The sequence below is a fragment of the Chlamydotis macqueenii genome, chromosome 16 (genome assembly GCF_036417535.1).
Source record: "Chlamydotis macqueenii isolate bChlMac1 chromosome 16, bChlMac1.mat, whole genome shotgun sequence".
Classification (NCBI taxonomy): Eukaryota; Metazoa; Chordata; class Aves; order Otidiformes; family Otididae; genus Chlamydotis; species Chlamydotis macqueenii.
In genome coordinates, this window is record NC_141571.1 from 15,239,281 (window position 1) to 15,253,648 (window position 14,368).

The 14,368-nt window shown below is 58.4% G+C and overlaps 1 protein-coding gene across 1 annotated transcript; it reads right to left on the reverse strand.

The window, feature by feature from the left end:
* Positions 1-670: 670 nt before the first annotated feature.
* On the reverse strand, positions 671-7,990 carry TNFRSF6B (TNF receptor superfamily member 6b). Its single transcript, XM_086760488.1, has 4 exons — positions 7,637-7,990; positions 6,695-7,067; positions 4,123-4,320; positions 671-1,484 (listed from the first exon to the last, which is right to left on the reverse strand). Exons 1-4 carry the CDS (start codon positions 7,676-7,678, stop codon positions 1,204-1,206), a joined length of 894 nt encoding a protein of 297 aa, XP_086616614.1. The 5' UTR covers positions 7,679-7,990; the 3' UTR covers positions 671-1,203.
* Positions 7,991-14,368: the final 6,378 nt, after the last annotated feature.

Consider the following 14,368-nt stretch of genomic DNA (forward strand, 5'->3'; position numbering starts at 1 on the left):
GCTTTTAACGGCTCCTAGCTGGGGGGAAATATTCCTCTTTTGAACCACAAACTATTCCTGGCAACTACTCAGTGGAAAAAGAGCCATAAAAAACCCGCACCACTCAAGGCAGAAGATGCAGGCTCTGTGTCATCGTTGCTACAGCCCGGAAAACGCCTGAGAGGGTCACCCTTGTTGACTTCCCTAAGCAACATCTGCACGGCTTTAAAAAAAACCCGCTTGCCGTCAGCACAAGCACCCCGAGGCGCGGCTCCGGGCTGACGAAGCACCTCTTCGCACACCGCAGCGTGTGGTGGGGTCTGGGGACAGACTGGGGGTGACACGGTTGGGTTGACCCAAAAGACGCGAGCTTCACCCCGGCTGCGCCAGCGGCAAATTCCCGGGCAGAGCAGCCGCATCCCTGCCGTTCAGCCTGGCCGCGGCTGGCGGAGGCTGGTTTTGGGGGCTGCTGTGCCACGGGGATGGCTGACGTTGGGTAATCACGGGGTGAAGCACGCGCAAAAAAACAGGCAAGGGTAAACAGAGTGAGAAGATAAGGGTCCGGGACCCCCAACACCACCCTTCTCCTCCAAATGAGACCAGGAAAGGACTCCAGTGACAGAGAATTGTATAAAATAACTTCTTTGGTGTCTTTCTTTAGAAAACATCTCTCACACATGGTATAAAAACAGCCAGTTTAGAAATAATCTTGAAGCTGTACCAGTGACTTCAGGGCATCCTACACCCAGCGCGTCTGAGCAGAAAACTCCTCTCTCAAAATAAACACACCCAAGTGAATCCTCTGTGGGAAATACTGTTACATTAAAAAAAAAAAAAAACAACGAACCCCAAACCACACAGTTTAAAACAAAGCCAAACAGTTTTCTAAAAAAGGAGAGCTGGGTTCTCCCTGCAAACGGCCCTGGCCACGTGGTTCTCTTCTGATTAATTATTGACCTTTGCTGAGCCGGAAAACCAGCGGCCAGCACCCAGGGAGCTCCCAGGAGCCGCCCAGCTGCCGGCGCCGGAATGCCGCTGTTCCCAGCATCCCGTCCCGGAGACAGCGATGCCGCCGCGCGCGGAGCGGGACCACCGCAGCTGCCCAGCACCCGGCGCTCACCTCTAGCGCTGCGTTTCAAGTTAGGTTTGGAAAGGTTAATAAATTAATGAAGCCACTGAAGAGAAATCAAAACAGAAACCACCCCAGAAGTTCAGTTCGTGTTCTCAGTGCAGGAGGAAGCGCTCGTGGACCTGCTCCACGATGGAGTGCAGCTTGAGAGCTTGCAGCGCGTGCAGCAGCTGTTTGGTGATCTCGTAGTTGTTCTCCTGCTTCTGGTGGGTGAGGAAAGCCCTGAACTTCTCCTGGATGGCCGCCTTGGTCCCCGGTGCCTCCTTCCTAGGCAAGCGCTCCAGGATTTGCTGCAGGCGCTTCAGCTTCTTGATGGGGATGTTTTGGTACACCACAAAGTCTATCATGGCTTGCTGACAGTCGTCGTCTTCTAGAGCTGGTGGGAGAACAACGCCCGGAGGTTAGAGGGAAGGTGACGACGGGACACCGGGAGAGCAGGGCACAGCCCCACCACGCCTCTCCGTGGGACATCTGCCCAGAGAGGGGGTGGGTGCCCCATCCCCAGAAACATTCCAGGCCAGGTTGGACGGGGCTCTGAGCAACCTGATCTGGTTGGAGATGTCCCTGCTCCGTGCAGGGGCTTGGACTGGGTGGGCTTTAATGGTCCCTTCCCACCCAAACCAGTTGATGATTCCATGTCACCGTCCTCACCTGGGCACTGCTCTCCAGCCGCGGCTCGGACCGGGTGTCCCAGCCCAGTGACCCCTACTGGGAAACCTTCCACTCACAACCCATCTTCCACATTCCGGAGGGGATTTTCGCTCCTGCAGCCATGTATGGCTGTGACCACGAGCTGGGGATCGCCAGCCCAGCTCTGCCCGGGCACGCGGGCGCCCAGGCGGAGGGCGAGTCCCCGCTGGAGGACGCGGCAGCAGCTCATCCTCTGCCGGAGCCAAGGGGGAAGAGGGCGGGCGGCCGGCTCACGCTGCCGGCAGCTGCATGGTGGAACCAGCAGGTCCGAAGAAGCGTTTTGCAAGGGGTAAAAACGAGGTTGGAAGGAAGAATAAGCAGAAAAGCACCAAATACGGCATTGCCAACCGGCCAAAGCCCACTTCTGCCAGCAACTTGCTCAGGAAGGCTGGGTCCTGCCCTCGCCACCGGCTAAATTCCCAGCAGAGCCCATCCCATACGGGGCAGCTAGAAAACAATGTGTAAAAGTTCCCGTAATTTTGAAAAAAAGTCAATATACCTTCTCCATGCTCCTCCCTGCCGGGGAACAGGGAAAGAGGGAAACTCCAGAAAAAAAATGAAGTCATCACAGTGAATATCACACGCGTTATTTTTCCTGAAAGTTTCTATCTTCCCACGCAGGTTTTTGCGCCTCAGGACAGGACCAGCCCCAGGGGCAGCCCAGATCGGGGCTTTTGGGCGGCCCCGGCCCCGGCCGGTTAAAGCACTGCTGCAGCCTGGCCAGCTGAAGGCATGGAGTCACGAAGAATTTCAAGAGGTCAAGGCCAAACGCTTAGTCAGTCAAGAAGAAACTGGCCCAGTTTCCTGACATTTTAAACTGGGAGGGTTTCACTGGTTATCGTGGGGCGCCCAGGCTCTGCCTCTTGGGGTTTCTATTGAATTGATTATTTATATTTATTGCCGTCGCAGCGGGGAGGACGGCAAGTGCCCGCGTGCCTCCCGCATGAAATCACCACGAACCGGAGTTAAAAATACCCCGCGGCTCCCACGGCCGCCTCTCGCCCCGAGAGCGGCTGCAAGGCCGGTCTGGCGGCGGCCGTGGCCTCACGCGCGGCAGCGCACGTGCTGCCGACGCTGCTCGCGCCCGTCCGCCCCGCCCGCGTCCCGCTGACGACACAGCTTTCCGCCTCCTCTCTCCGGCGGGATCGCGCTCCTGGCGAGGCGCCCGTGGCGTGAGTCAGCCGTCGTCAGGAGAAATGCCCAGCGTGGGCAGCGCCGGGAGAGGACGCCAAGGCGAGAGCTCCGCTCGCACGCCACCGCGGAGGGCGGCCTCCGTGCTCTGTCACCACGGAGGAGAAGCTTTCACTGAAGCTCTTCTATCGAGCTTCATCTTGACGGAAGGAAGGTTTTTTTTTTTTTTTTTTTACACTGGAAGAACCTCAAAAGGGACGCGGTGGAGTCCCCACCGCTGGAGGTCTTCAGGACATGGTGCTGGATAATCTTATCCAGGCTCCCTTTCCCAGGAAAGGTTGGACCAGATGAACTTTTGAAGTCCCTCCTGCCCTGGGCTGTTCTATGGCTCTAGGGTCGGGTTTTTTTTGGAAGTTCAAGGGTGCAGGTTCACTGCCACCCAGACCAGTCACGCTGAACGGATCCCTGTGTACCTTGGCTGGATGCTCGGGGTGGAGCACAGCTGCCCACCTCACCTCAACCAGCACCAGGCCCTCGAGATGGCTTCCAGTCCCCTTCTCATCCCCCCAAAGCACCCCAGAGCCACCCATCACTCGTCCCCCGCTCCTTTGCCCGCTCCGTGCCCGCCGGCAGCTCCTGCCCACCCCTCAGCCTCCGCCGCGGCTCAGCGCCGCGTCTGCGCTGCCACGGCGACACGGTTGGCAGCGTGGCTCCGCTTTTCCCCCAACCGGTCAACCTCCACCTGCGCCGAGCCTCCAGTGAGCCTCGGTCCGGGACAAGAGCGGGCCGCAATAACGCGTTCCCGGAAAATGGGCTGGGAGCCCGGGAGAAGCGGGTGCTGGGCACGCCAGGGGCCGGGCTGGGTGGCCCAGCCCTTCTCACCACGGCTGCTTACGTGGCCACCAGCCACCGCTTATCGCTGCGAGCCTCCTGTTAGAGCTGAGCCGCTGCCAAAGTCGTCCTCGTGTCCCAGCATCCCCAGTTAACCCAGTTCCCGGTAAGAACCGGCAGGATTTCACTGCCAGCTCTGCGTTATCACTGAGCGAGGAGGCTCTGGCTGAGCAGTGGCTGAAGCCCCGCACCCTGCCCTTGCCCTCCGGGACCGACAGACCATATTTGATCCACAATTATCCAGAAAGTCGGCTCTCGCCCCGGCAGCGTCGTGGTCCCGGCACCCCCCCGCGGTGGCTCACCTGGCCCCTGGGTGCTGTTGGCTCTCCCCGGTCTGCAGGAGGTGCAGAGGGTGTCGTGGAACTGGTTGCCCGGCACGTTGGTCACCTTCCCCTGCCGCTCGCAGTCCTGGTGCGGCTGGCACGGCTCGGTGCGGGACTCGGAGGGAGAGAAGGAGCCGCGGGGGCAGGCGCGGCACTGGGTGTTCTCAAAGGGGGTACCTGCGCACGGGGAGGAAGGCGACCGTCAGCCCGGGGTCAGGAGATGGCGAGGGAGCGGGGGCAGGAGCTGGGGTGACGCTGGCAGAGCGAAGAGCGCCGGGCGCCATCTGAGCATTTTTTTGGGAAATGAGCGCCGGCTGCAGCTCCCCTGGGAAGCAGCCACTCGGAACAACAACGCTTTCCGCAGCCGTTTCCCAAGGCAAAGCGTTGGGTGCGTGGTGATGAGCGGTCACCAGCCTCCAGGAAAAGCAGAGATCTCCTCCGCTCCCGAGAAGAGCCGCCTCCCGGGCCGGGACACCAGCCGGGACCTTGGGCACGCTGGGCACCAAACCGGCCCTTCGATTCACAGCGCGTCAGGGCGCTGCGTGCCAAGTGAAAGTAAAAGCGGCCGAGCAGGTGGAAGTTCTGCTCTTGTCCGCCGCGCTTTCCCCGCCGGGCTCCGTGCCAGCCCCACCGCTGCGTCACAGCCACGGCGCCACGCGAGCCGGATTGCGCCAGGGTGTCTGGTGCATTCCTGGGGAGAGGAGGGGGCGGCCCCGACGGCAGCAGGTTTCACTCCCGTTCCCATCTCCTCTTCGTACGCCCAGTTCAGAGCACGGTTTCTGCCTTGTTGCACCCACCCTAGGCCACCGCTTGGGCTTTGCCAGGCGCCGTCCTGGCTGGCTCAACCCAGCCCTGAACTCTCCCACTTGCAAATGGGAAATCCACAAAGCCCCTGTCCCCAGAGGAACCACCCATGGATCCAAGCACCTGCCCAACCCGAAAGCTCCGTCCGCAGCCCTGCAGCCACCGCTCCGCCGTCGCGGAGCCCACCAGACACACGCGCTCCCAGCCGCAGGGCTCTGCCCGCCCGCGCCGGGCGCTCGGTCCTTGCCGTGGGGTTCAGACACCTGGGTGCCGTCATTCCCCACGCAAGAAGCTGTTTGCAAAGAAATAACAACAACAAACTTGTTTCTCCTCAGATGCCCCAAGCTTGCTCACGTGGCTCTTCAGTCCCACAGCCAACCCTCCAGGGAAATCCGAGGTTTCGGATCAAAGGGTTTCCCCACGCCGCCTGCAGACCTAGCCCGCGTTTCGCTGCGGTACTGCGTTTTGTAACAGTCACGTCCTAAAGAAAATTACACCCCGAGCCTCAGCCGTAAACACCAGCTGAAGACAGCGGGTATTTCTCCTCTGGGAGCCCGGAGCTCTCCCGTGCCGCGCGGGGAAGGGCTTCCAAAGCCTCCACGCTTCCGAGCACGAAGCGAGATCACGCAGGCGCTGACGCTGCCCGCAGTTCTGTTCTACCCGGCTGCGGTTCGCAGACAGAGCCCCGTCCTCGCCGACTCGGGGGGAGCAAGAGGGAAACCCACTCGCAGGCAACTTGTCTTTTTAGGAAGTTTGCACGCACGCAGATGGGGGCAACCAAGGGACAGGGCAAATTTGGGCTGGGGGAACAACAGAAAAATAAAACCGCTAAAATCTCTCCCGGCTTACATCTCGCTGGGGGACGGAGTCTCGGACTCATGAATCTCCCCCGGATGTGAATGGAAACCAGGCTGATTTTACGGTTTTGGAACCCGTCCCCACATCCGTTTCACGTTTTGAATACAGCCTCTCCAAATTGCTCAGCAAAAACTGCAAAACCCAGCCCCAGAGCCACGCACACCCAGCGCCCTGCCCTCGGCAGCCTGGCAGCCCTTTCCAGCCCCGGTAATGAACGTTCCCTTCCCGTTCCCGTTCCCTGGCTCCCTGCCCGCACGGAGAAGGGAGCTGATGGGGAGCGGGGCCCAGCTCTGCCCCCCGCGTGCCATCCCAGCGCGGCGTTGGGGGGTTTCAAAGCCTTGCGAAGTGAAAGCGGGGGGGACCAAACAAGTCATTCCTTGGCAAAGGGGCCAGGAGCGGTTTCACACACCAGCGAGGACGGCACTGCGCTGGTGAGGAAGAAGGGAGTAGAGTCAGGCTATGGGCAATCAGAACCACCGACTGGTTTGGGTGGGAAGGGCCCTTCAAAGCCCACCCAGCCCAACCCCCTGCCAGGAGCAGGGACATCTCCAACCGGATCAGGTTGCTCAGAGCCCCGGCCAACCTGGCCTGGAATGTTCCCAGGGATGGGGCATCAACCACCTCTCGGCGCAACCTGTTCCAGTGCTCCACCACCCTCAGTGTAAAAGAACTTTTCCTTATATCCAGTCTGAATCTGCCTCCCTTGATTTTAAAACCATTAACCCTCGTCCTATCGGAACAGACCCCGCTAAAGAGTTTCTCCCTGCCATCAGCCCTGTCATCAGCTGCTTTCTCCTTGATTTAGAGTTCCAGCAGAGATTTTTGGGATGCGACAAGAGCCTCCCCAGCACGCACCCCGCTGCCGCAGCCACCTGGTTTGGGTACTCACCCCGCTTCTCTACGCCGGAGCCCGGCGGACAGGCAGAGTGCCTGATGCAGAACTCCATCTCCGAGTAGTAGCCCTCCCGGCACTGACAGACGCGGTTGTGGGTGGAATTGCACTGCTGCACCTCCACCTGCTTCTCCTCGCAGATGACGTTACAGTACCGGCACTTCTCCAGGTAGTTCCAGTACTGCGTGTAGTGCAAATCGGGGCAGGGCTCGCACAGCGTCCGTCTGTCCCGGGTGCAGTGCTGGGCCACGAAGGTCCCCGGCGGGCACTGCTGGCAGGTCAGCTTCTCGTTCGTCGCAGCGTCCTTCCATTGGTAAGTGGGCTGGGCGCCGCAGGGGGCCAGGAACAGAAGGAGAGGGGCAAACATCCACTACGGCAAAGAGAGCGCAGAGAGCCCTTAGCTCGTCCCCCGGCAGAGGCTGCAGGCGCCGCTGCTGCCGCACAGAACTCGTTACAGTTGTAGGTGTAAGAAATCATCCTCCCACTTCGTGCTCTCCCCAGCCCCCAGCAGCAAAGCAATGGTGGCACTGGGGACCAGCTGCCCCCCACGAGCATCCCCACCGCCCTCCGCTTGCCACCCTGGGTGACGCGGCGTCCTTCCCAAGTGATGCTTCGCAGACCCGTTTAGCGGTGCCTCCACCACCCCGTTCCCCTCGTTCCGTACTAAAAGCGGAACCCTGAGCGTTCCACGCCAGCACGTTCCCCTCCCATCACCCCGCTCAGGTCCCCACCGTTTGGGGTGAGAAAGACCTTCGTGGATGAAGGAGCAGAAGGGAAGTTTGCCAAACTAGGGAACGCAAGGATGCTTCCTGGGAACTCTGAACTTCTTTTTTTTTTTTTTTGGAAACCCAGATTCTGGGAGAGCGGAGACTCCCAGAGCCGTGGTTTCTCCTCCCATCCCCTCTCACGGCCCAACCTCCCGCGCAGCCGGTGCGGTACCTTGGCCGGGTGTCGGCGGTTGGGTGCGTGACTGGACAGCATCGCGTCGAGGCCTCCGGAGCGCCGTGATCCCGGACCTGGGGGGACACGAGAAGCCTGGTTCCGCGGGGGCCGGGCAGCAGCGGCCCTGATCCACGCGTGCAGCTCCACAGCGGAAAAGCCAGGGAGAGGGTTGCGGGGAACGGGCCGCAGGGAAAGGCTGGGGGTTCTCCTCCGCGTTTAGCGGCTCTCCCGTCGCGGGGGGCGGCCGAGCCCACGGGCGGGCGCGGAGGCTGCCAGCGCGGCGGAGAAGCGGGACGCGAGTGGGACGGCGCGACCGTGGCTCCCGGCGCACGCATCGCCCCGACACGCGTGAGGAAAATCCGAGCCCGGGCCGGGAGCAGGCGGGACCCGTGGAGGGAGCAGCAGCCTCCCGTCCCGTCCCGTCCCATCCCGTCCCCCGGGAGCAGAGCGGCTCCGCTCTTCTCCCCCTCCCTTTCCCGCCCCGCCCCGCATCCCCGGCCCTCACCGCACCGCTCCTCGCCCTTCCCCTCGCTCGTCAGCACCTTTATAGCCCCAGCCCCTGGGAAAGACCCCTCTTGCGCAAGCCAAGCCCGGCCCCCCTCGCCCCCTCCCCGGCCCCGCAGCTCCCGAGGCAGAGAAGCCGTTACCCGGCGAGTTTCACAGCCCTACGGTGAGGATATTTTTTTTTTCTATACATATATATACACATATATATTTCTTCCCGCTGGGGAAATGCAGGGGAAATCCCGCTCCCCCCGTGGCCGCTCTGGTTCCCGGGCTGTAAACGCTGACTTTCCCGTATCAGCGCTTGGCTCCCGCTGGTGGGGGCTCCGTGTGCCTGTTCCCCTGCGAGACCCCATCCAAACGGCCCCTGGGTCCAGTGCTTGGACACTTTTCCCCTTTCAGGAGCAGGGTGGGCGACACCACCTCCACCCGCAACCCTAAACCACGTCGCGTTACCTTCTGCGGGGCAGCAACACCCAGCAGCATTTCAGTATCTTACGGGCGAGGCTTTGCCATGAATGGTGGAGCCCGAGGATTTCCCGGGACCCTGAACTCGGCCGTACAGGTACGCTGCTCTGCACCGGCTCGATCCGTGCTGCCCCCGCTTAAATACCTCACACTGGCGTACTTTGTCCTTCTGCCCGTCGCCCCAGGGCCCCTCCGAAGGCACGAAAAACGCTGACTGCGGCCGCATCCCTGAGCTGAAAATCCTGACAGAGCTGAGAAAACGCTGTCAATTTTGTTCAGGCTTGGGAAGGGGGTAAGTTAGGGAACAGGGAGTGTTAGACAAGGGGACAGAAGAGGGGAATATGGCAAGGAGATGACTGCGGTAGCTGCTGGGACAGGGAGAGGCAGGTGTTGCGGGAATTTGCGTGCTAGGAAGGCGCATGCCGGCACGCTTGCCGTGCCCCTGCTGTAGCTGCACCTGCTCTTGTCCCCCCCCTGCCACCACTGCAAGCACAGCGGGGAGGAGAAAAAGCACAGAATTTACCCACTCTGTGGTGTAAAAGCAGGAGAGCTCCTTGCCGAGCCCACGAAGGGCCCAGCGCACTCCGTACCCGAGAGCCTCCCCTGTCATCTCCCAGACACCGGCTCTCCTGTCGGGAACGGTGCCACAAGGCAGAGAAGGGAAAAACTGCAACCGATTCCAAACAGCCAGTGAGAAAAAAAAAAGTTTAGCTTTTTTTTTTTTTTCTCCTCATTTTTAACCTTTCCAAGCAATGGAAGAGAAGAACACACACCTACACCCGAACCCCATCCCAACGCACCGAGCGCTCAGCTGGCCACTGCTGGGTTTCGTGCCGCGGCCCCGTTCGTGCCGCAGTTTGCCATCGCCAGCTGTGAAAAGGGCCAGAGCGCGTGCTGTGATCTGCCCGCCGCTGCCCGTCACACAACCCCGCCGCTCCCCAGGGCACAAACCCCTCCTGGCCTCTCCAGCCGGGACCCCCAGCCCCCCCGCCCCAGCTGTCCCTGGCCCGGCGCGTCGAATAGCAGTCTCGCGACTGGGAAAAACGCGCCTGGTAGCTTTACACGGGCAGAGCACCGTCACCCACACCACTTCTGGAGATAAACCAGGGATAACAGCCCTCAGCCGGCAGAGCCTCGCTTGCTCAGAACAAAAGCATGTACCGGTCCATACACGCGCTTGCTGATTACGCACATCTTCTCAAGCGTCGCCGCACAGAGACAGGGAAGGGTCTGAACCGCCCTCCCACACGGCCTTTTCCAGGGAACTGCTATTTACAGCCTCGCTGCTCTCAGGTCAGGCTTTGCTGTCTGCTCTGAAGACCTCCAACGAAGAGGACACCAGCCATCGCCTCCGGAACAGCAGCGCTCGCACCCTCGCCTGCCCCGCGCTGGGGCTCTGAGCAAATTTCCCACCCTTGTTTGAGCTGCAAGAAAGGAATTCCACTCAGGAATACAGCTGTCCGCAAGGAATACAGACAGCCCAACATCCTCTAAATAGGCTTCTCCGGCAGCTGCCACGATTTATTTTTCTCAAGCGTCTCCCAGTCCCAGACGCATCCTCTGCTCTACCGGGCAGCCCGGGCCACCAAGCAGTTCTGAGTGTCAAACGCCAGACACAGAATCGCAGAAAATTTCAACACTTTCCAAACCGTACTCTGTTTCGTGCTGGGAGGCCCAACACCACGATGAGTGGCTTTCTTTACATCTTCTAGAGCTGTCGCACACGTGATCAAGCCGCGGGTCTGACCTGCAGCGCTGTACAGGAGTCTTCCTCCTTCGCCAGAGCGGGGCTCCTCCCGTCCCCATCCCTCAACACTCAGCATTCCCAAATACTCCCCTCCCACTTGTTCCCTCCACGCAGAGTCCGTCTGTCCCATTAGTCTCACCCCACACGAGCGGCCCTGCCCCAGCGCCCCGTTTAAACCCAGGCGCTGTCTAGAAGGTGTCCTGAAGAGCGACGTGTGCTGTACCTGGAGCGGGCGCGCGGAGAAGGGAACGGCGAGCTCGTCCCTGACAGCCCCCACCCTGAGCAGGCAGCACCTCGTTCCCAAGGAGACTCTGAGCCGGCATTCGTAAACGGGCAAAACCAGAAGACGCTCCAAAAGCAAAGGCAAAGTCTCTGGAAACACGAAGGAGCCATAGCGAGGAGGTGAGAGGAGGTGGAGCTTTTTCTTCTTGGCAGCCAGATCATTTTGCACATCATTACAGAATTCATGTTTGTCTTTGCCTTCCGCGACACCAGAATGAGCTCTCGCTGCTCCAGCTGTCAGCCGCTGGATCTGCTCTCCCGCCCTGCGCGGTGAATCCCTTGGGCTTTATTCTTAACGCTGTTAACGACCAAACCTGCGAGAGCTAAACACCATCTACAAAAAAAAAAAATATTAAAAAGCAGTTTTCTGCTACCCAGAAGTAAAAACCCCAAAGGTCAAGAGTCTGAAGTCCCTTCCAGTAAGATCAGTTTCTGCCCATCATGGTTAAACAAAAAACTCCGACTCTGGCGGGATATTTTGGTCTGGCAGCACGGCCTGGGCTGGTTGTTCGCATCCGCACGCGGCAGGCGATGGGCTGATTCTCACAGGCCACTCTGAAGTGGATTTTAATTTTACCACTGGTTTCTCTCAGTCAGTCCTAGCTCTCCAAAATAATCCCGATGACCTGCAACACCTCCTGACATAACCCCTGAGCCACGGGCTACCGGGCTTGCTTCCTCAGCACGCATCATCTCTAGTAACTACCCGCATCAGCTCACCTCGCAGCACTGCCTGGGGACTTCCCCTGGGACTGGGGCACATCCCTGCGGGTATTTCTTCGGGGCAGAACTTGCCAGCAGCCTGAATCGAGCACGAAGCCCCGCTGGAGAGTTTGAACGAGATCTTTTGCCTGAGGGTCGCCCCCTCCGAGGGCGGCCGGGCGTTTCAGAGCAGCCTTGGCGCAGCAGCGGCGCGGTTCTTTTTCTGCTAGGCAGCAACCCGGTCTCTGTTTTCCTACCGTGAGTTTCACGTGGTTCCTCAGGCCGGTATCAGCCCTCCTGCTGGCACATCTAGACTTTTCCAAGGAGCTGCGACAGAAATCAGGTCATCTAGACTTTTGCAAACCTGTGAGTCGGTTGAAGTGATGAACAGTCATTCTGTGATGGTCGTAAAAGGATTGCTCAAAGGAGTTTATCTGAACGGCTTCGTTTCTTCTCCATCTCCCTCAGTGTTCTGTTTAGATCGACAGAAAGCCACTGCGAACACCCACATACGGCTCCACAGGCCGTACGAAGCAGACGTAGGTGGCACCTCCGGGATGGCACTCATGGCACTCCCTGTAGCCTGGCCACGAGCGCGGGGATGAATGCAACGGGCCAGGAAACTCAAAGATTTTTGTCCTGAATTTAACAGTGACAAAAATTGGTCAGATTAGTATTCCTAGAGAATGAAGTACCACATTAAAGGGACGGAAAGGGCTTCCCCGGGCGACCTCTACCTTTGAGGGAGACACGAGTCTGGTAGAACCACCGCCTTCAACCAACCTTCTTCTGTCTGTTCTTTCACTCGCCCAACGAACCTCCCAGAACGGGTCTGTGGGGTCACTGCCCGCTCACTGGAAAGCGGCGGCTCGACTCACTCCTGACTTTCTGACCCGTGGACGTAGCTTTGGCTCCGATTCCACCTCCCCGCACAGGCCATTTCACACTTCCGAGAGCCTCAGGGCATCCAGCAGCATCGCTTTCCGAAACTACTCTTGCAAAATCAGGTTTCTCACGAATATTCAGAGGAAAGTTGGAAAAGCAAAGAACTGCCTTGCTCTCCGGCAGTAGCCACTTCTCCACGCAAAGACACTGTCCATCTCTTTCCTAATAAGACAGTTGCTGTGTTATTTTTGGCCTTTTTCCCGAGTCCTTTCAGCTTTATTTGAGAAAAACAGCAGGAAAAGCTTTTTCAATGACACACCGCTAAAGCTGGAGACGGTATTCCAGGTACAGTCATAGCCCTGCAAGGCAGGGGCAATAAAAAGATATTAATATCTACATAATAAAAAGATGTTAATATCTTCAGCCTTCATGATCTGTAACTCGTGTGTCATTTGCTTCCCAGAGTCAGCAAGGAGTGTCCCCAGGAGTTTTTCCTCTCCCTGAGCACTCACGAGTTTGGATCAGTTCCTCTAACCACTTACAGCAACGTCGATTTTTTTTTTTTCTGAAACAATTCTTGCTTTTGCTTTCTGGTCTTTATAAATAATCTACCACCTCTGTCTCTCCCTGTAAGTTCAACTGGTTTCAAGACGCCAAGAGATCGCTGTCCGCGGCTTCCTGGAGACCCTGTTCTTCCAGGTTTCACTGGAAGCAGCACTCTAAACACGTGTAGGAGGACCACCCTGAGGTCATGAAAGATTCAGTGACACACGAGCCTCTGAACATTTCTGTGGAAGATGGGGAGCGGAAATGCGCCCGCATACTCCTTTTGAGAGAAGCGATTCTCGAGCAACCTGCTACGGGGGGCGCGCGGCCAGCACGGAGCTCAGCCGCTGCGCAGAGGCTGGAGAGCGGGGAACGGGAAGGGCCGGCGGTGGGATCACGTCGCTGCTGGGTCTCCTGGCAGCCCCACCATAAACATCCTCCTGACAGGTAACGGGGCTGCTATTTAGTGACGTCAAGGTGTCTACAAGGGCAGAGACCTTGAGACCTACCCTCCAGCTCACAGCGCGTTCTCCCACAAGAGACGTTCCTCCAGGTTTACAGTAAAACCTGGCCACGGACAATAGCGCAGAGAAGCCTGTTTGCTCATCACCGGTCCACTTTGCAGCAGCTTGCCTTTTTTTTTTTTTTTTTTTTTTTTTAAACTGATGGGTGTAACTTCCCAGTAAATCTCTTCAAGATAGGTCAGGAATGACAAAATTGTTACATTCCGTTCATTATTAAAACTAAGTGATGAGAAGATAAGCTGCAGACACGGACAAGCTCCCTTAGGCTGGCTGCTCTCCCATCAGCGGCGCGCGTCGCGTCCATCTGTCCGGCCAAGAGCCACTGGCAGTGGGGAACCGGACTTCTAGCCCCACCGCACCAGAAAGCGGCAACAAAACCAGACCAACTCCAAGCCAATTCCATCTGCAAACAGCACATTCACACGGGGACACGGAAGCGTTTCGGAGCTTGCCAGGGCGGGTGCAGCTAGCGAAGGCACCCAACAGTCCGCCTCTCCAGCAGGACGATCTAACTGCTGCAGAGTAAGAGGAGGAATCTCTCGGTAGATCCTCTGCCCATCTCACAGCAGGGGAGCACTCCCAAGTAGGAACAGTTTCCAGAACTAAAAGAACTCCAGTGGCAAGGAAAAAAAACACAGCTGGAAAACCATTCTGGTTGACAGGAAAAGGAAAAAAAAAAGTAACAATTTTTGCCCCAGGAAATCACACATACCATTTAAGCGTTTCATTTAGCCTTGCCGGATCTTAAGCATTTTGCAGACCACAGCAGATAATTTCCAAAAGGCAAACCGACCCAGCGCCATCATTTCACTGCCTCTGCAGGCGTTCACAGCTCATCTCCTGGCTGTGGCTTCCCTCCAGTGGCACAAGCAGTAAGCAGCAGCTCTCCCCGGGAGAGGCCGTCCCAGAGCAGACAAGACACTGAACCACCTTACCTTAAATAACATTTTATTGTTCGCTGCTCCCAGCCTCCGCTCAGCTCTTCCATCACTAAACACAAGGCAGTCACCACGCTGCAGAACTTGGGAGTCCTTTCGAAGGACAAGAGTTTAACGTTCCTGCCTTTGACAC